Below are 22,841 nucleotides of genomic sequence, written 5' to 3'. Positions count from 1 at the left end.
GGAATTGTGTACAAATCCTTGCGACATGGGGCTGTGCATTATGCTGAAACATGAGGGGATGGCGGCAGATGAATGGCATGACAATGGGCATTAGGATCTCGTCACGGTATCTCAGTGCATTCAAAATGTGATTGTGTTTGTTGTCTGTAGCTTATGCCTGCTCCTACCATAACCCCACCGCCACCATGGGGTACTCTGTTCACAATGTTGACATCAGCAAACCGCTTGCCCACACATCTGCCCAGTACAGTTAAAATCGGGTTTCATCTGGTCTCAGAAGATCTGCAGGTGAAGAAGCCAGATGTGGAGGTGCTGGGCTAGCATGGTTACAGGCCAGTTGGACGTACTGTCAAATTCTCTACACTGACAGCTTATGGTAGAGAAATTAACAGTCAGTTCTCTGGCAACAGATCTGGAGGATTTACTGTAGTCAGCATGCCAATTCATGCACCCTCAACTTGAGACATCTGTGGCATTGTGACAAAACATCTGTGACAAAACTGCACATTTTAGTGGCCTTTTATTGTCCCCAGGGATGTAAACAAATTTGTACACAGCATTTTACCGAAATATGCTATTTGTGCATATGGGACATTTTTGGGATCTTTTATTTCAGCTCATGAAACATGGGACCAGTACTTTACATGTTGCGTATATATTTTTGTTCAGTGTATATATATGTTTTTTTATGGCATGATGCTCTGGCCATAAACTTAAAGAGAGCGAGTGGGTTCAGCACAAAGGGTACCACTTCAAGGCAAATAATTGATTACCGAGCCAATGCATCGTCAGCCAGAATGTATTCTGGGTCTTTTTGTCCATGACTGTTATTGGGTCATTTATACAATCTTTAGCTGTCCTTCTCTCAAAGTTACAGCCTCTGGCACCAGTTCAATGTTTGCGAGGTAACCTATGTTTTCCAATTCCTCAAACGTTTCCCATTTTAAAGCGATTTTGATTATGTATGTGGTCATTTCGAGGGCCTTGTGGTAAATGAGGATGTGTTATGCTCTCAAGGCATTGATTGTCTGTCCTGTTAACCTCTATGGGCTAGGTGGGACGCAGGCGTCCCCCCCCGTGGTGCACTCCATCAACAGCAGGTGCATTTCAAGAGCGGCAAATTTGAATCCAAATAAATGTCAAAATTCAAATTTTTCAAACATACAACTATTTTACACCCTTTGAAAGATAAACATCTCCTTAATCTAACCACGTTTTACGATTTCAAAAAGGTTTTACGGCGAAAGCATAAATTTAGAGTATGTTAGGACAGTACATTTACAAGAGTTGTGTGTAATGTTTTGTCAATTCAAAGACAGGGTCACCAAAACCATAAAACCAGCTAAAATGATGCACTAACCTTTTACAATCTCCATCAGATGACACTCCTAGGACATTATGTTAGACAATGCATGCATTTTTTGTTCTATCATGTTCATATTTATATCCAAAAACAGCGTTTTACTATGGCATTGATGTTGAGGAAATCGTTTCCCTCCAATAACCGGCAGTCAAGTCAGCATCACAAATTAAATAATTAAAATTAGAAAACATTGGTAAAATATTATATTGTCATTTAAAGAATTATAGATTTACATCTCTTGAACACAATCAACTTGCCAGATTTAAAAATAACCTTACTGGGAAATCACACTTTGCAATAATCTGAGCACTGCGCCCAGAAAAATACGCGTTGCGATAGACTAGTCGTCATGTTGGGGAGATCTAAAATCGAAAATACTATGTAAATAATCCATTACCTTTTGATTCTCTTCATCAGATGTCACTTCCAGGTATCACAGGTCCATAACGAATGTAGTTTTGTTCAAAAAAGCTCATCATTTATGTCCAAAAATCTCCGTCTTGTTAGCACATGATCTAAGCCCGCCGGACTTCACTTCATGAACGAGGGGAAAAAATATATTTACGTTCGTTCAAACATGTCAAACGTTGTATAGCATAAATCATTAGGGCCTTTTTTAACCAGAACATGAATAATATTCAAGGTGGACGAATGCATACTCTTTTATAACGTATTGGAACGAGGGTACCCAACATGAACTCGCGCCAGGTGTCTAATGGGCCATCATCGTTCCATGGCTCTTGTTCGGTCAGATCTCCCTCCAGAAGACTCAAAACACTTTGTAAAGGCTGGTGACATCTAGTGGAAGCAATTGGAAGTGCCAAAATATTCCTCAGCCCCTGTGTTTTTCAATGGCATAGGTTTAAAGGTAATATAACACATCAGGTATCCACTTCCTGTCAGAAAATGTCTCAGGGTTTTGCCTGCCAAATGAGTTCTGTTATACTCACAGACACCATTCAAACAGTTTTAGAAACTTTAGAGTGTTTTCTATCCATATATAATAAGTATATGCATATTCTAGTTACTGGGTAGGATTAGTAACCAGATTAAATCGGGTAAAAAAATTATCCAGCCGTGCAAATACTGCCCCCTAGCCCTAACAGGTTAAAGATACTGTACTTTATCGTTGCCCTGCAGCAAGAAAATGGGACTCGGGAGTGATTTCATTTAACCTGTTATCCATTTTATCACGTGTCCTCTGACTCCTCTCCTCACTCTGATTTAGCTCCACTCTTTTCACCCACTGAAGCTGCTGAATTGGACACGTTGTTGGACTTGAATGCATACGCGTGTACTGTAGCATAGCTTATGACTTGGCAAAGGTTGTGACTTACCAAAGCTTTGGTCTCAAGGGAGGAATTTAATACCTAATTAACGATATAATGAAACTAATAGTAAACCTCTTATTTCTGTCACAATGATGGGATTCATGATTGTTTTAAGAATGTCATTAGTATGCACTGTGAATACGTCTCTGGATTAGGCCCATGGTTTTACACCTTCATGTAGCAGGTATCTTCGACTCATCCTATGATTCCTTCTCTGCACCTTAAAGCCCCCAAATAAGCATGAACAGCAGATCATCATTAATGTTAATGAAGCGTCACTAACAAAACAAAACCCTCAAGTGTAAGAATATTTATTTTTATGAGACTGCTTATGAGAAGACTGAGAATGTCTTAAGATATGTTTGAAACTCATAACAAGTCCTCCAGGGTTTTTTGTTTTCAGTCAAATGATTTCGATAATGACACTGATGTAGTACAGTATGATTCGTTTTTAGACAGCAATTATATTCATGTTCTCGTCACTCTGAAACCATATCACAACATCGAACCACATTATTCACATTTTTCACAGGATTCTCACCTATTGACAACACATATTTTAATAAGCAATTAGTACTACTGAGCTTTTTCCTTTTTTTCTAGTGCCAACCAGTATGCAGTAATCCTTAAAATATAACTGCATTATAGCAAACTGTCTTACAAAACTGACAGTGCATGTTAGTCACCTTTTTCTTCACTTCTACATTAACCTGCATTTGCCGGATTTAATGACTTTCCACCACTATCAGATCCTTTCTTGTCTTCTAAGATACCAGATATTGATACCTGCGTAGTTATGTCCCCCGTTCAGCCACTTCCATCTCCATTCTTTTCTCATGGCCCTTCTCTTTCATACTCATTACTCACCCTAGACAAGGGGCCAGGTGACCAGGCTCCCCTGCCTACCTCTCCAGTCACCCATGATGCCCTATGGGGGAGTGCAGGGTGATGATGGTGGTGGATGAGGAGTGCAGAGCAGTGTGGGGAATGTTAGGCGAGATGTGTTGAAGCCCTGTGCCCTGCTCACTGCCTGTGGCCTTGTCAGTGTCACTCAGCTGAGCCCCCCTGTCCAACCAAGCTCACTACACACTTTTTGTCTTCCCCACTGAGGACATGACTTACATAGTGGACATAGTAGTCCATATGTGTAGCCCTCTCCATCTCCTGTCCCGGTTGTGATCCCATCACTCTGCTTGTAGCTGCTTCTGTCCATGGTCCCACTTCGCTGGAGCCATTAAACTATTTGTGTTGCCCTGATTCCAGACCCATTTGCGTTTCCCATTTGTGTTCCTGTTTATTATTCTACCTACTCTATACTCGGTTCACGACCCATCTTTTAATGTCACAGTTCTGTTGCCCTGATGACTTCATAGGCTCTTAGTTGAATGACTATATCGCTCACATACTGCACCCAGTCTCTATGAACTCCTGTAGGTGCTCACACGCTTGTTTGTTGAAACCCATTTCCATTGGGTGAGTTATGTGAATAGATAAAGCTTGCTGCCTTGTTACCTTGTCCCCATCCTCTCTAGCAGCACACTGAAGAGAGAGAGGGGGATCATTATCTGCACTCGACAGCAGACCGGGAGAAGGGTTAAGAGCCGACACTTTAATTGATATTGAGTAGAGAGGAATGGATGGAAAGACACCTAGCTCGGTAAATGAGTATTAATCACCCCGCTTCTGTCTCCACAGGGATGGATGGATGGATGGATAGGTGAAGAGCCTCTGTGGCGCTATTTATTACCCTTACAGCCATGGCATATAGATCCTACTGTATGCTGGGAGTGGAGAAATCATGCATTCTGAGAACACTGTCCTCCCACTGTCACATTTGTTTTTCTAGACATGGTGAACTATACCACCACCCCAGCCAGCTTTGTGTGGAGTAACCTCCAGCTCAATAGGAAAAGAGGTTACGAAATTAACTAGGGCTGTTACTCTCTCTGGAGAAATGAATAGCTGAAACCACAGGCCCCAGCCCACAGTGATCTGTGGATCCCTATCCAGTCCATCCCATTGTCTTGGTTTAGGGAGTAACCAGGGAGCGTTACAGCTACCTATTGCCATTTCAAGCCGAGAGAGAGGGTAGTATTTGTTTTTGAAGGTCAGGGAGGGAATTCTACTAGTGGCTGATTGAGCGGAACCTAAGAGTTTGCCCAGAGAGGCTAATGTAGAGTGCGTCTCACAGGGAATGTTGAAATATGGCTGGGCGTTCATGAACTTTCCAACATCAGCACAGTTCAGAAGTCCTGAAAATTGCATTGGAATGCATCATTCCTTTTCTTGTCACAACGGACATTACTTCTAGTCAACACTGACCACGGAGTTGTTCAGATAGAAAATATGTCTTCAATCAAATGTATTTATAATGCCCTTTTGACATCAGCCGATGTCACAAAGTGCTGTACAGAAAACCCAGTCAAAACCCCAAACAGCAAGCAATGCAGGTGTAGAAGTCTTAGTTTGACACTTCTCTTTCAGAAACAAAACATAAACAGAGCTCAGATCCTAGGTCCGCTTTACTCACATCTCTGTTGAGTTTTGATATATAGAGAAATACATGTGGGCAGCTTTTTTCCCTATTTGTTTTTGGGCACCTCTCCTTGATCCTTTTTAGTATTGGTGTTTGGTGTTTCATTTTGTAATGAGAACTTTGTTTTGATAGTGAACACAATTTCTAGGAGGTGATTAGGGGAAAACTTGTAGGATGTCTTCTGCTGTGGTGTTGCCCGGGGTCAGTTGAAGCTCAATATCCTGATAACTAAGCCCTTAATCATGACTGTTGACTTCCGTCCCCCGCTCACCTCACCGTGTTGTCGTCGTCGCCTCCATTTCCTTGTCTGAGAGGGAGGTGAGGGAGGAATGAGAAGACACAGTGCTTCTAGAATGTAGTTTTAACCGCAGTCTGGTGTTGTAGTTTACTCTCTTTCTTAGGGTTTCGTCATTGATCGGCAGGGATACCAGATGCACAACTTGCTTTGAACATTTTACGTTTGTCTCATTTGAAAAAAAATGTCAGACCTGAACAGGATTTGATATTGAAGACAGAAGCAGACGAGAATTTGCTTGATTCATATCTTGTCTGCCTTGTACGTTCATTGCATCATGAACCAAGCTTTCTAGGCTCAATAAATTATTTGAAATGGTCAGAAGAAAAAAGACATTTATATTCTGCACTCACTGAATGTTTAATTACTGTTGGATGGGTGTTTTAGCTAGCCTGGTGCAACCACCCACTGAATGTTTATTTGCTGTTGGATGGGTGTTTTAGCTAACCTGGTGCAACCACCCACTGAATGTTTAATTACTGTTGGATGGGTGTTTTAGCTAACCTGGTGCAACCACCCACTGAATGTTTAATTACTGTTGGATGGGTGTTTTAGCTAGCCTGGTGCAACCACCCACTGAATGTTTAATTACTGTTGGATGGGTGTTTTAGCTAACCTGGTGCAACCACCCACTGAATGTTTAATTACTGTTGATGGGTGTTTTAGCTAACCTGGTGCAACCACCCACTGAATTTACATAAACATTTGACTCCTCTATTAGTTTGTTATACAATTTAAAAAATGTCAGCAGTAGCACAGAACAGGTTGTTTGTTGGTTTTAAACGTTTGTGGTTGAGGGGGAAACCTGACCTCAAGGCAGCGTCAAGCGGATGTGTTTTCAAGATCCCAGCGTTTGGAGTGTGGCTTAGCTCAGCCTTATGGTAAAGAAGGTAGGTGCATTTTGTTTCTTATCTTTGGCCTGATGTGCAATTTGCAGCGGCACGGCTGAGTGATTGGACTAATTGATGTTTTCTTGAACACTGTAGATAATGTCATGGAGTTGAACTCTGCTCTGCCCTGTGGAGTTGATCTGCTGTATGGGGTGCTAAATGGCAGCCCTGCTGCGGTACAGCAGGCCATTATCACCAGCTGTCACACACGCCGTGGCTGTCCTGTCCCCCTGCTTCTGATATCCAAGACTATGCCATTGTAGGATATTGCCAAAAAACATCTGAAGTAAACAATTCTGCAAACCTAGAAATCAGGCAAACTGCCAGAGCTGCTCATTACCACTGAGACTCAACCAAGTGGTCTCATCATGGAGCACCTCGTTTAAAGGGCAACTCCACCACTTTTCAAACTCATTTTCATTATCTCCAGCACAATACCAGTGTCTACATATGTGAAAACTGTGCATTTCTCTATTTTATTGAAAAAAAGAATGTTAAAAATGTTTTAAACACTATGAGATTTGTGGTGACGTGGGGAGCAAGAAAATACCCTCCTTCTGGCTAGACACTTGTTGCAGGTTTTGAAAATCCGTTTTTTTTTTTTTACTTTTGATCCTACCCTGTGATGAGAGAATGTCCTTTCTTATTGTTTTAACCACAGATCATAGAAACACTGTTTTCACAAATTATGTAAACACTGGTTTGGTACTGGAGGTAATGAATGTGAGGTTGAAAAGTGGTGGAATTGCCCTTTAATGATGGGATGATTGCTGCAAAGGAGTGCTGCTGGAGTTGGACTTGGAATGTAATCTATTAGGGAATGGAAGTAGCAAGAGGCCAGTTTGTATACCAGTAGAGAGTAATGTTCCTATCTACTGTCAAAGCCTTTGCTAGAATAATATCCCGTATGGCTTTTAATGTCAGTAAGATGAAAGCACATGAAAAGCCCTTGATCTGTCAACTGTTAATATAGACTCTTCTTCCCACATCAAGTGCAAAAGCATTGATACAGGGAGTGTACCATTGGTACAGGGAGTGTACCAACCTCTGTGGAAGAGGAGTCCCTCTTCCACAGATACTGTATTCTACAGCTCCTTGGGGGGTTGAGAGTGCCGGCCAACCTTGGCTTAACCGCAAACGCTTTGTTTGCTACCACTGGAGATACAACTGTAAGTGCCTCCTCTGGGGGGTGTTTACGTTGAAGCATTCCCCACAAGGTCATTGCCATCCCCATTGAAGTGCTATATATCACCGGTAGCAGTTATATGGATGTAATATGTGACTGTTTGACACCTATACAATGCACTCAGTCCCTCCCCTATGCCGTGTGATGATTGCAACCCGCAGAGAGTGTTAATGTAAAAGTCCAGGTAATCACCATATCGTCAGAGATATCTCTGCAAAGAAAATGGCTCATCCCATCTGAATTAATTAGTTTTTCACCTGAGTGTCCATCGATGAAGAGGCAAGAAGGAGTGTCCATTGTTGATTGAGGATTACCAGGAGGATGAAATGAGTGCTTCAGAGTAGACTCCATCAGGAAGTCAATGACACTGCCCTTTAGAGAGAGGAGAGCAATATGGCCGCAAGAAGGAATGTAAAATGTATTATTTTTTTGAAATCATTACGGCGGTTGAAAAATATTTAATTTGCTGTGAATTTATGATGCAATGACTTATTTAATGCTGGCTATACGCTATTACCAATGGCTTGTAATCTGACTAACTGCGTTGGATTTTCTCTCCAGACACACTGTCCCCGTGCCTCTAAAGCACTCCTAGTGATCAAAGATTTCCTCCTATTCTTCGCCGTTAGACAGATAAAACAGTGAGATTCATAGCTAAGGCTGCACCAAGTACTATAAAACCCACACATGGTTGCCCTATCTCGTGTAGCATGATCCAGTTGCAAAGGAATGATGAATGAGTACATTATCAAAATGTACTTTGTTCTACTTAGTGTCCAGTTCTTTCATCTGATCGACTTTCAATCTCTTTCAAAGATAAGAGGAGTTAGTTCAGTGCCTTAAGTAAGACAAATGAGGCCTTGTCTTTAATGAGCACTAAAGCATGATAGTTGGGATCAGAGCCATAGAGAAACTCTGTCACTCCAACTTCTCTACCATAGGAGAGAAATTCTCTGTCACTCCAACTTCTCTGCCATAGGAGAGAAATTCTCTGTCACTCCAACTTTAGGGGACAGAACTACAGTAGAAGGGTCGACTATGCTTTTTTACAGATCGTTGTTTACCTTTGAACCTCACTTGTTCTCTGTCACAGACGTGTGTTCGTCAAGCAGGTGCCAAAGTAATTATTTAAGTTGTGACCTGGCTATGGCTTCCCGATCTATAACCCAGAAGGTAGCACCAGTTATTTGGGTGGGTTCCATTCAGCCGCTTCAGTACACCTGCTCAAAATGGAGCCGTGTCAAAGGTTGCTGCCAATGTCATTCCACTCTAATACCATGTGATGCATCCTGACCTGAAGAAAGTCATGATTAAAAAAAGATCTTTCCCCCAAACTCTCCCTGCCCTTCACACTGTCTGATCAGCCTGTGTTGATACCCGCGGAGCCGCAATGCCTTTTTGCCATTCATTATCAATTTGAGGCGCGATGCCGAGCCTCCTTGTCCCAACCTTAGCCTGTGCCGCCGTACGGTGGGAAAAGAGCAAAGTTCTCTATCAGCTTTTTAAAGCGTGGCCCTTCCCTCATAAAGGAGACAGTCACTGACCGTGTCACCAGGGGTTTTACAGTTCAAACCCTGCCGAGCGGAGCACACTGGGCTGCGGCATCAGAGGCAGATCTATCAAGATGAAGAAGACTGTAACATAAATACCAGTGCCATTTTCCTCCAGGCTTCCATGGGCCTCACCGAGGGGATAGGAGGGGATTGTGATGAATCACTGTGCTTGTTGCACCACGACAAACTCACATTTCAGCCTTGTTGGCAGAGAAAAGACGTGTTGCTCTGGTGAAGGTTAAGCATCTGTACACTAGCCGTGCGTGGCGTCCCGTCCTATAAGACTCTCTTAATTAAACGCCCTCCGCCCATGTTCCTTCCTGTATAGCCTGTTACCGTTAATGTCAGGGAATAGAGGAGAAGCGTCTCCCGCTGTCCGTCCTCTGTCATGACCAGCGGGACGGCTCCTTTTGATGGCTGTTTCACACACAGCGGATGTACATTACTTCTCTGGGAGAGAGAGGGAGAGTACAGCAGGCAGACTGTCATACAGCACATTGTGTTCGATGCCTGAAGTGAGAGGGACAGCTGATAACTATCCCCACTGACAGTCTCTCATGTCCAGTCAGATGAAGATACAAAGTCACTACAGTACATGCTGTATTCTCAGAGCTGAGTCCCAATGTGGCCCATGTTAGCACATTGAGTGTTGACTTCATCTGCATAGTTTTTCCATATGCTTTGACGTGATGTCTTTGGGGATTATACTTGTTGTGATGGTGTTATTTGCTCTTATTTGCCGATGTCCTTGAGTGCTGGTCCACTGCCCACTGTCCCATGTTCTACATAGGCTGTGTTAAAACAGGATTCTGCTCTGGCCTGCTTCTCCTGTCTTGAGCCAATGTTGACACTGGTTGTAGGCCAGATATCCACTAAATCTTGACTCTCTGAGCTTTAATCCTCAACAGGTCTGGGGCTTTGGCCACTGCTGGGCATCTTTATCTCAGTGTCCACCCCAAACTAAGTCCACACAAAGCACAAGGGAAAACTTGTTTTTAAGAGTATCCTGTCCTATTTTAAGATGAGTAAGTAATCACATTAGTCAAATTAAGATGTTTGCATTTAGCCTGTTAGTTAACAACTCTTGTCTTATTTCTGCTTGTTCTCTCCAAAGGCATAATCCCACTACTTGTTAGCTATCCTACTACCTCTGTCATTGGTAGTTTTCCCCCACCCCCTCCTCGGAACATTTTGTCCTTGTAATTGGAATGAATCATTTCATCCCCCTGACATACATTAAAGTGCCACGGCAGAAGCACACAGTACCTGATTAATAGGGGCAGATTAAAACTCCACGTTCCCAGCCCCTTTCCCTCCTTGCTAGCTCTGGAATATTTCACCTGTGCCCTGAAGAGTGTAAAAACCCCTAAAATAGTGGAGGATTAGAGCAGAGGACTACACTCCTGTCCCGACCACACCTGATGCTAGTGAGAGACCTTGAAGGAGGATGAAGCTGCCAGTGGCACCCCTCTCCCCCGTCTCCTCCCTATACCCCCTCACACCGCCCCAGTAGCTGCAGATGAATTGGTAATCCGCTGGCCCCTCACTCAGGCCCTATCTAAAGAGCCAATCCATCCTCCCCCCCTGACACTGATGGGTTGCCTCTCCTGGCAATTGGGCCCAGATGGATGCTGAGATATTGCTGGCAGGTACAAGAGAGCTTTGGCTCTACTCTAACCTGCATAGCTACACAGGGGTGTGTTTTGAAGTGGGATACTAGTGGTGCGTTGTAGTGGGGTGAGTAGTGAAGCAATGTGCGTTCTGAACGTCACCCCGTGTGAGTGTGATGAAAGCTGAGGAGTGGGCCGTGGAATGCGTCTGTGACTGATTCCCTGTTTAATGGCCTGATTGGGGGGGGGGGGACAGGGGGACAGGCAGAACTCTGAGCCTTTAACAAGACTGGCATCCATGCTTAAAGCTCTCATTTAGTAACGCCCAGCCCAACAGCCAGAGAGGCAGTCGCAGCAATCGATTTGGGGATGGCCTTTGCGCAAACAGTATGAGGTGGAGACGCTGACGCCTTTTGTACCACCCAGCCTCCAACCTCTGCTGACTTTGGGTTGGATGAACTGAGAGTCAGAGAGCCTTCACATACTGTATATAATCCATAGCATAGCATTCCTATAGGCTGTAGACTTTGCCTGCGGGATAGTTTCTGGATCAGGCAGCTGGAAGGCAATATCTTACTAAGTGGTTTCAGTATTATCCTCTTGATGCATAAAGCCTCCTGCCCTTTGATGGGTGGGAGTTTAGTTCATAACTAGATGGACTGCATATTGTTTCTGCAGTCAGCTGACTGATGCTGGCTTGTGTTTCTACCTGGATGGCCATGCTCAGGCATTAGCAGCATGGAGGACTGAGGAGGAAGCTGAGTTATGTGTCCGTCCTGTCCAGCTCAGCACTCTCCCACAGCCCATTAGGGCCTAAACAATCTTGCCTTGTCAACATTAACCGCTTTCAGATTAGCAATGGTAGAAGGCTTACCCTTTCAAAGGTATTTTTTAAAACAGTGGTGCTATAATGAAAGGTAGGGGTGGATTAGGGGAGTGCTACATAAAGGGATCATTCCAGAGGTTTGGCCCTAATCTGACCTCGGATGTTGCAATATCTGAACCCATCAAAAGCATTCTGGGACTAAGCAGTGTGAAGCTTTGCCTAGTTGGCATGCACCGGATCACAATTTGGCAATAATGTGAACTCGGTGACCCGAAGTCGAATGTTATAAAAATGTATATTTATTATCTGTATCCTTAAATGCCTCGTCATGTCATTTCTTTACTCGGCCAATCCTATTACAGTTGTCATGAGATGATGTTGGTGTATTATAGATTTGGCCAATATTTAGCTTACAATTTAATTAACTTTTTACATTAAATATTATACTTTACTCTGAGGATTTTTGTCTTTTAGTTTGCATGCAACCAAGTAAAATATGGGTTTGATTTGGTCTAAATTGTCAAATGAAAGGACATTTGAGCTTAATCTTACCGTAAAAGCTTCCCTTTAAACTCTCCTAGTAGATAGCCTTGATTTAAACAGTCCCTCTGTGGGAGCTGATGTCACCTTTTGGAATGTCGTACACACACACTACTTGTTTGTTTTGGTGTTGTCACATCACTTAACTCCAGTACCCGCTGTTTTTCTGTGTCTTTTTCAGCGTTCACCATGATGATTATCCTGGCTCTGATCCGTATTGGTAAAGACCGGGGCGAAGGCCACCCCCGTATGGCCCAGATCTCTGGGGTGCCAAACCTGTTTGGAGTGTGTGTCTACTCCTTCATGTGCCAGCACTCCCTGCCCTCCCTGGTGACGCCCATCTCTGATAAGAGGCGTGTGGGAACCCTGGTGGTGTGTGACTATGTCCTCATCCTTGGCTTCTACGGCCTGCTCTCCTTCACAGCCATCTTCTGCTTTGACAGCTCCCTGCTGCACGACATGTACACCCTCAACTTCACTGACAACTGTGACGTGCTGGACATCCCCGCGTTGCGCTACTTCCTGGGCCTCTTCCCCGTCTTCACCATCAGCACCAACTTCCCCATCATCGCAGTCACGCTGCGCAACAACTGGAAGACCCTCTTCCACCGCGACGGGGGAACCTACCCCTGGGTGGTTGACCGCATCGTCTTCCCCCTCATCACCCTGGTGCCGCCCATCATCGTGGCCTTCTGCACCCACAACCTGGAGTCCCTGGTGGGCATCACGGGCGCCTACGCTGGCACGGGCATCCAGTACGTCATCCCCGCCCTGCTGGTGTACTACGGCCGGCGCCACCTGGTGCCTATGCTGGGCACGGACGAGGTCAACAAGCACCGGTCCCCGTTCCGCCACACCTTTTGGGTATGGTTCGTAGTGGTGTGGGCTACCTTCTGTCTCATGTTTGTCACAGCCAACATCATCCTAGAGGACACCAAGAAATGAGGACACTGACTGACTGTGAAAGACCGGTTTCTCTGTGTGGGTGTCTTGTATTTCTACATTCTCTCTACCTGAGGCCTTCCAGAACTTGGTACAGGTCGGACGGTGTGCCTTTTTATGCTGCTCTTGTAGCATGGGAAACCCTTTTTTAATTACAGCGGTAATCAGCAGTTGAAACAATTATAAAGTGTCCTCCCCACCCCTGTTTCAGTAAAAAGCTTGAGGATGGTACTGGAGAAATGTAACCATTATCAAGTTCATAGACCAAGATATGCATGCAAGGACTAGCCATCCATGATATCGAAATGATAGTTTTAACAATGTTTTAAAGCTATATAGTGTTTATTTACATTTACTTTGTTTACAAACAGTCCCTGTTTCGGTAAAAAGCTTGAGGTTGGAGCTGGAGATGTAAACCATTATCAAATTCATAGACCGAGCTATGCATGCAAGGACTAGCCTTCCATGATATTATAATTTTTACCATGTTTTGAGGCTATATAGTGTTTATTTACATTTACTTTGTTTACAACATTGCAGTACAACAAGCTTATATTATAGGTACTGATCAGTTGTGAGAGTTGAACTAAGCGGATGAGGCATTTAGAAGCTATATTCTTCAAGAATCAATGGGCACATTTATTAATTATATCAACTGCAGATCACCCCTTTTAAGAGTAATCTATACAATATGCGGAAGGGACCAAATATCTAGTGATTGTATGAAAGCTGCTACCGTATGTAGGAACACATGGAAGAGGGCCTTGTTCACTCTGTTCCAGTGTCCCTCTGTAGATAAATACAAGCTGAACAATCAGACTGTATTAGCAAGGCATTGCACTACACAACAGCACTGTTTTTAAGCATATACAAAGAGCTGGTCAACTTGTTTCCAAATGCCTAAAATAACTGAAGGAAGGATAGAGAAGGGAGGTGTCAGTGTTCCTCTGGACCTTCAGAAACAGTGTTGTGGCTAAAGAAAAATAGAACCTGACAACTAACTCAGCGCTCCTGTTGCTAATGGCAATGCAGAGAGACTTTAATGCGGCTTTAAAATGAACTTGGGATGGTGAAAAAAGCAAGCTAAATTAATCTGCGATAATCAGTTTATTATGGCTGGCATTTCTACATTCCTCACTGGTGGCTCTGCCTCAGTTCTCCTTGTCTTCCCTGTGAACAATGAACCTTTGTCCATGACAGATCCCTGACTGATGGGCCTGATGGAAGAGCTCCGTCCCTGGTCATCAGGAGACCGATCTTGAGTTCAAACTCTGTACACATACCACCATCATGTTTTACTGTTCACCACCAAATCATCAGCTTCATGTCAGCACCCGACTGCTCTCTGTTGAACTTTGACCCCAGAAAGTTATCAATGGACACAGGAAGGTTTATGTTGGCTACATGGGGAGCCAGGTGGTACGGTGCCTACTGTGCCCACAAAGACACCTCTACAGTAGTCCCAGTATATCTCTTTTTGCAATCACTGGTTTGCTCATACCATGAACTGTACTGTTGGTTAAGGTCTTGTAAGTAAGCATTTCATGGCAAAGTCTACACTTGTTGTATTCGGCGCATGTGGCAAATAAAGTTTGATTTGATTTTAACCATCTGTCTTGTGCTCGCACGTAACGAGAATTTCTCAGCTGGCTAATTTGTTGTCAGCTCTTTACTTGAGGTTTTATTACAGTTTCCTGTTAGCTCAGTTTGATCGACTAATTAGATTTTACTTCCAGACGTGGGAACAGCCTCTTCGCCCCGAGCTCTGCTCATGCTAATGTCCACATTATACGCTTCTGTCTCCTCATTGTCATGTCCTCTGGTTCTCTCTCTCTCTCATATATATATATATATATATAGCACACTCCTGGTCAAAAAGGGAAATGCTTATTATGTTGCACCTGCAACATTGCACAAGTTTGCACATAATTGCCTTGGGTTTGACCTTTTCTGTGTTTTACATAGACTTTTGCAAATGGTTTATCATGAAGAGGTTTATAAGGGTTGATAACTATGGTATTTATCTAACAGTCTTCAATGGTATTCTTAACCCATCAATATATACAGCTTGACACTATTTAAAATGCATTAGACTAATAGTCATGCATTGTAGCATATTACATTTTAGTCATTTAGCAGACGCTTTTATCCAGAGCGACTTACAGTAGTGAATGCATACATTTCAATTCATTTCATAATTCTTATTTTTTTTCCGTACTTATTGATGGCAGTACAGTATTGTTGAGGACTATTGAATGAGAGACATCTCAATGTGGTTGGTATTGTGTGTGTTAGGACAGAACAAGAGTGCTCACTATTTCTGTAACACTGCTTCTCTCAATATTGGGTTCCTTCTCTTCAATCTTGGGTTCCTTCTGGTAATTATTGTAAACATTACATTTCTGCATGCAGCTCCTTCCAAAATGATGTAGTCAGCTGTTCCTTTAAGGCTTCCAGGTTGTGATGGGTGGGATGGTTACTCCTCTTCTTATCTTCTTTTCAATACAAATGTGCAATATGCTTTGAACTGGGTTGGGGAAGTAAGATTTCAAGCGAATATTAACTGTTTCTGAGAGTGTTTGTCTGTGTGTGTGTGTCAGTGTATGTGTCACTTTGAAAAGATTTTAAATGCAAATGTCTGACTCTTATTTGGAGTTGTGAAATGTGCCTTTTTCCCGGGGTTATTGTTTCCATTCATTTGTTGACTGTTGTTTTTCCTGGCACGTCTTTGTTTTAAGCAGCCTGTCAGATAAGATCTGCATGTAAGCCACTTAATTTAACTGACAACCAATGTCTCCTAAAATAAACTGGGATATCCTTGTCTTCTAAAGTGTGGGTTCGCCTCGTCTTTGACAGTTTTGTGATTATTAAAGAGATATATGTAATATTAACATTGTAATTTCAGAACATTTCCTTAATATATTAACATTTAATAGTGGAATGATAGTTTTTCACAATATTTTTTCCAAAATTATTTTTTTGGGGCCCACTCAAAATGTGCATTCTAATGGTGCAACCTTATTGGCCAACAAAAGATGGACTGGCTCTTGTCAAATTAGTTCTGAGTGTTTTTTTTTGGCTTTTTGAGGTTGGTTAGGTTTTGCAAATTTTTAAAACAAATGCACTACGGTATGCATTGTGTGGGTTGAATGCTGTAACACAGAATAAAACAATGAATAAAAGTCCCATGATGTTAGACTGCCCCTTACTACATATAATCTTTTAACCATCATTTATTCACATTACTTTAATAAAATATTTCAGTCGTGTATATTACATAAGCTCAATTTGATGACTTTATTTCATACCAAGTCATCTCATCTATATAGAGCTGCTGTCTGACAAAATCACTATTTTTAGTGATTCTTCAAAGTAAATAAGGTACTTTTAGGGCTCCCGAGTGGTGCAGCAGTCTAAGGCACTGCATCTCAGTGCTAGAGGTGTCATTACAGACCCTGGTTCGATTTCAGGCTGTATCACAACCGGCTGTGATTGGGAGTCCCATAGGGCAGCGCACAATTGGCACAGCGTTGATAGGGTTTGGCCAGGGTAGGCTGTCATTGTAAATAAGAATTTGTTAACTGACTTAAATACATTTTAAGATTGCTGATACCAATACACATTTTGTCACGTGCCGAATACAAGCAGTGTAGACCTTACAGTGAAATGCTTACTTACAAGCCCTTAACCAACAATGCAGTTTTAAGAAAAATACCCCCCCAAAAAAGAAATAAAAGTAACAAATAATTAAAGAGCAGCAGTAAAACAACAATAGCGAGGCTATATACAGGGGGTACCGGTACAGAGTCAATGTGCGGGGGCACCATTTAGTTGAGGTAATTGAGGTAATATATACATGTGGGTAGAGTTATTTTAGTGACTTATGCATAGATAATAACAGAGTAGCAGCTTCACTTAGATCATGTATTTTCAGGTAGAGATACCTCACGCAACTGCTCTCTATCACGTGTTTTTCTGTCTCTTCTCTCCCTCTCTGTGTATGTCCCACACAGACTGGACAAGTAGGATTTTCTGGCTCCAGTCGATTTGACAATGAGATTTGCTGGCCCCAGTCAATTTGACAATGAGATTTGCTGGCCCCAGTCATTTTGACAACAAGAGATTTGCTGGCCCCAGTCAATTTGACAACAAGAGATTTGCTGGCCCCAGTCAATTTGACAAGAGACGGTTCGTTGTTGAGTTGTTACACGTAGTACCTTTAATTCACTGTGTTGCACAAGTTCAACCATTGTTCTTTTTTCAATGGTTTTCAGAATGGTTTTGAATGATTTTGCCTGTATGTGAATTCAATCAATGCTCAGTCTAAATGTTTTCAGTTGTATAATTCCTATGTTTCTGTTTCAAAAAGGAAATAAAAGCATTTTGTTTGTCTGGACCTTTTGAACCTTAATTAAAGAACAGATGTTTGAAATTAACTCTTTGATGGTGAAGTTTTGTTCTCATTAAACATTTACTTGAACTTACATTTCACTTCCTGTTTCAAAAGACCAATAATGTTCCGTTAGAAACCCTTCGAGGGTTTGAAACATTTCCAATTTGAACGGCCTGGTTTTGACAAAATACAACTGTCAAACTATCCCTCACAATGCTATTAAGCAGTTTATCTGTTTACTTTTTCATATTCAGATGACTGTTTAGAATGCATGAATCACTAGTTAAATGTTAATTTGCTGTAACTTGTGTCATTTTTATCGCTGTCATCTATCTCCTGTCATCAGGTGGCGGAGTTTGGGAAGAAAGTGTCATTGGAGGGTGTGTGTGGTCTCCTGGCATCACTTCATGTTTTTCCACTCCCTGTCTCGCGTGAAGATCCTCCATAGTCTTTTGTCAGTGACAACAGATCCCTCTTTTTATGGTCATAAAACTTCCTGCTGAATTTCAATCTTGACAGGGCTGCGGCACTGTCATTTAATTCACCCTCTGGCCTTTTATGTACAATACCTTCAGAAAGTATTCACACCCCTTGACTTCTTCCACGTATTGTTGTGTTACAACCTGAATTTAAAATGGATTAAATTGAGATGTTTTGTCACTGGTCTACACACAATACCCCATAATGTAAAAATGGAATTATCTTAATTTTTATAAATGAAAGCTCAAATGTCTTGAGTCAGTATTCAACCCCTTTGTTATGGCAAGCCTAAATAAGTTCAGCAGAAAATATTGCTTAACAAGTCACATTAGTTGCAAAAATTGTGTTTAGTAGTGTTTAATATGATTTTTGAATGACTACCTCATCTTTGTACCCCACACACAATTGTCTGTAAGGTCCCTCAGTCAAGCGGTGAATTTCAAACACAAATTCAACCACAAAGACCATGGAGATTTTCCAATGCCCCACATTAAAAAAGCAGACATAGATTATACCTTTGAGCGTAGTGAAGTTATTAATTACACTTTGGATGGTGTCTCAATACACCCAGTTAACTCAAAAAACGCTCAGGGATTTCACCATGAGGCCAATGACACGTGGTTAGTTAGAAAGTAAACCATTCCCAATACCTTGGTTGGCTCACTTAACAATATAATGACTCATCCTCAGACACATGCAATAGGCCTACAGAAGAGTTGTCTGTATTTGCCACTACTCATTATGTGATCTGCATTAGTGATTGTTCAACTGGCTGGCTCAAGCTGATCCCCTGATCCATGCTGATTGACCATGTCTATTCCGCTGTGCTGACCACACAGTACCCTTTGCTGTGCACTGATTCCACCGTGTTTTCATCCACAACACAATCTTTATCACTGAACTTAATTTTGTGCTGTAGTCTTTGATCATGATGTTATTGATGTGGGAGAGGAGCCTATTGATCATGTATCTGCTGTCTTAACCAGCGTTGATAGAGAGCAGCAGGCATCTGCATGATTCTGGGTGCCAGGTAGGTTGCACAGGGAAGCATGAGGCAGGGCTCTCTGCTACTGGAACTGCTGCAGCTCTGAGTCACAGAGGAGGGTACCACCTGCTCCTTATCAGTGGACACCTTCTGATCTTCCTCCACACCCTGGGGGAAGAGAGGATGTGATCAACTTGGCAATGCCAGGCTAGAGAGGCTTATTCTAGGTGTTGTATTAGGAGAGGTGCCCAAACCGACATAGCAGAGGAAGTCATTAAAGAGAAAGCAGTAGTAGCAGTTGGATAGAAGATCCCCTTATTCAAACAAGAGGGTGCTGGAGGCTAGAAGATCCCCTTATTCAAACAAGAGGGTGCTGAAGGTATTGATGGTGAATGTAAAGGCACTGGCGCAACGAACCGCCTTTGCTGTCTCTGCCTGGCCGGTTCCCTTCTCTCCACCGGGATTCTCTGCCTCTAACCCTATTACGGGGGCTGAGTCACTGGCTTACTGGTGCTCTTCCATCCCGTCCCTACGAGGGGTGCGTCACTTGAGTGGGTTGAGTCACTGACGTGATCTTCCTGTCCGGGTTTGGGGCCCCCCTCGGGCTCGTGCCGTGGGGGAGATCTTCATGGGCTATACTCAGCCTTTTCTCAGGGTAGTAAGTTGGTGATTAGAAGATATCCCTCTAGTGGTGTGGGGGCTGTGCTTTGGCAAAGTGGGTGGGGTTATATCCTGCCTGGTTGGCCCCGTCCGGGAGTATCGTTGTACAGGTCCACAGTGTCTCCCGACCCCTCCTGTCTCAGTCTCCAGTATTTATGCTGCAATAGTTTATGTGTCAGGGGGCTAGGGTCAGTCTATGTCTGGAGTATTTCTCCTGTCTTATCCGGTGTCCTGTGTGAATTTAAGTATGCTCGCTCTAATTCTGAGCGCTGGGACCATGCCTCAGGATTACCTGGCCTGATGACTCCTTGCTGTCCCCAGTCCACCTGGCCGTGCTGCTGCTCCAGTTTCAACTGTTCTGCCTGGGGCTATGGAACCCTGACCTGTTCACTGAACATGCTACCTTGTCCCGGACCTGCTGTTTTCAACTCTCTCTTTCTACCGCACCTGCTGTCTCTAACTCTGAATGCTCGGCTATGAAAGCCAACTGACATTTACTACTGAGTTGCTGACCTGTTGCAGATGTTTCTGCATTGCTTGCTGTTTAGGGTTTTAGGCTGGGCTTCTGTATAGAACTTTGTGACATCAGCTGATGTAAAAAGTGCTTTATAAATACATTTGATTTGATTTGAAGGCTAGAAGGTCCCCTTATTCTAACAAGAGGGTGCTGGAGGCTAGAAGATCCCCTTATTCTAACAAGAGGGTGCTGGAGGCTAGAAGGTTCCCTTATTCTCAAAATGCTACACTCTTGTTATTCTGACCATAGGTTATTAGGTATTAGAACCTGTTCCGGTGTCGACCCAGCCTATATGATAGTCTAGTTTTGAATACAGACAGTTTAATTGCTAAAGTGGATATTCATTAGTAGAGTAATATATTTTTCATGGCATGCAGTATGTATCATGTATTTGAGCCTCCTTAGCAGTCGGTGGGTTTAATGGAAGTCTGTGGGAGAGATTCAAGTCACACTGAAAGAAGGGTTTTAGGGACGATGGCCAAGCCCTGCATGGTGAAAAGCTCTTAGCATCTTATTGGCTAGCATCGGGAAGAGAATAGACAGGCATCAATAGTAGGGATAATAGGTTCCAACTAAATTACCCCTCCTCTCCAGCTACCTGTCTTAAATTGTTTTTAAATTGCTCTCCCTTTTTCTCTCTCCATCGATAGGTAGGAAGCCAGCACTGGTTGAATATTCTAGAGGAGCCACTGTCTGGAAAACATTTCAGTGGTTGATTTATGACCATTACAGGACTCACAGTGGAACACAAATACCATTTACTTAAGTCTATATTGTTTACGTTTTAGGGATGTTAAGGAGTCTGTGTGATCTGCCTTACCCTTCAGCTGTTCATCATCAATCAACTTTATCAGCCTACTGTCCCAGTACTCAATATTCATTCGGTCTGCACTGGTTCCTCAAAAGCAGCATCGTAACAGACTATAGATGGAATACCAAAATGTGTGAATAGCTTATCTCATGCTAGGCTGTAGAGAGTTTCAAATTGATGTTAAATCCATGCCTGGAATACTGCATATACATGTAGAGGAATATCTGATGTTTGGGAAAATTGAAAGTAGAAAGCGTGTTCTGTATCATGACAGACAGACCACATGATGGTATCTTTATGTACCATTACACCCGTTCAGGATTCTGGACACAGGTGGCTAGAACAGGTTAATCCTATCTGCTGTCTCCTATCTCACTGCTGTCTACTGGGGGAGGGCTTGACACCTGTCTGGTTAACACTTTCAATGGCATGAAATCGCCTGTGACATGGCATGGGTTTCTCCAGTCCATACACACCTCTTACTCTTTCTCCGCCCCCTACAGTACAACACTGACAGGGTCCACTCAGGGGTGTCCTAGTAGAAGATGATCATGTCTGGTTAGCTATCAGTCACCTGGAGGTCAGTGTTTAGGTGGGGTAGCACTAGGAAAGGTCCCAGTCAGGATGCAGACATGCACTCATACTGTAGGCCTGCTACACGGAGCCTTACTCTCTGTCTTGTTGCGTGTTTGCATAGCTCCATGTTGACAGCATGGCGGCCCAGCCTCAGACCGGACCGGGCTCTCAATCTGCCGTATTTACCCAGGATTCACAAGGGTTTCTCGCTGAGGATCACAGTGAGCAGTGAGTGAGCAAACACCATGGACGGGGTTGTCTCGCTGGCTGGCTGCTGTTTACTCTCGCTACTGTGTCAGGAGTGACCTTGGGACAGTGTGCAAACAGTCAGTTATCAATCCGCAGACGCTGGCAAACCCATATTATTTCAACATAATTCTCTCATGTCCCGGATTTACCCCAATGTGTGTTTTTGATGTTTTTAAAATGTTTTTGAATCGGTTTATCTTGGCCAGCCCATGTGACAACGTAACGCTTAGTCAAGATGATTTATATGGGAGTCTTAGTTACTGTCTGATTGCATCAATATTTTCTTTAGAATAAAGGTTTATCTTAAACCCCTATTCCCTCACTCTTAAGCCATTGCTGACCACAAACTGCTGTGGTTTTGGTTTAGACATTTGACCAATCGACTGGCTCCTTACAGGGAGTGCGGTCCTCTCCCTCTCCAAAAAAACTGATAATAGATTTTAGATGATAGGAGGGGAGGAGGAGGAGGGGGTGGGCGCTGGTAAGAGGGGGTGGAGGTGTGTGAATTTGATCTGGGCAATAAGGCTCTCTCTCTCTCTATCAGTGCCCAGAGCTGTTTGAGCCCTGCCTCGTCATCCATCACTGGCCTGGGGAGCCGCCACCACCACCATCGCACCGCCGCAATGTGTGCTGCATAGCAGATGGGGCAGAGTGCAGCAGTCCACCCCCCCCCACACACACACCAGACACATTGCAGCATAGGTCCAGAGCCTGGTTTCTTATGTTTCTCAAATGTCATGTTAGTTACAGTCCCTATACACGTTTTGGCTCAACAGCAGTGCAGCACAGGGACTGAAACATTCACTGCCTCTGACACACCTGTAGGCAAACCCGTGGCAAGGTTAATAGTGTTAATTACCACAGTACTACACAGTCTCTTTGAGGATGACAGTGGCAGTTGCTAATCATGCATTCTCTCAATATCCTGCTCTCTCATTATTTATAAGCTACTTTTCCCAAGTAGGTAATCAGTATGGGGGAAGGTATAGGGATATTTCACACAGGGCCTGAACATTTAAATGGGCCATCACTCAACTTCTGGACAGCACTGAGTCTATGTGATCACATTCCCCAGATATGGAGAAGGTCATGGGTGGT

General features: G+C 43.3%; 1 protein-coding gene across 2 annotated transcripts in view; it reads left to right on the top strand.

The window, feature by feature from the left end:
* LOC106601442 (transmembrane protein 104) overlaps window positions 1–15,902 on the top strand; it is a 79,323-nt gene extending 63,421 nt beyond the window's left edge. For both annotated transcript variants that reach the window (XM_045720271.1, XM_045720270.1), the window contains exon 10: window positions 12,312–15,902. In XM_045720271.1, the coding sequence (XP_045576227.1) occupies window positions 12,312–13,075 (764 nt within the window). In that variant the 3' untranslated portion in view covers window positions 13,076–15,902. The remainder of the gene's footprint in view (window positions 1–12,311) is intronic.
* Window positions 15,903–22,841: the final 6,939 nt, after the last annotated feature.

The sequence above is a fragment of the Salmo salar genome, chromosome ssa06, assembly GCF_905237065.1.
Source record: "Salmo salar chromosome ssa06, Ssal_v3.1, whole genome shotgun sequence".
NCBI lineage: Eukaryota > Metazoa > Chordata > Actinopteri > Salmoniformes > Salmonidae > Salmo > Salmo salar.
Note: the sequence above shows the minus strand (reverse complement) of the source record. Positions and strands in the feature narration are given on the sequence as shown.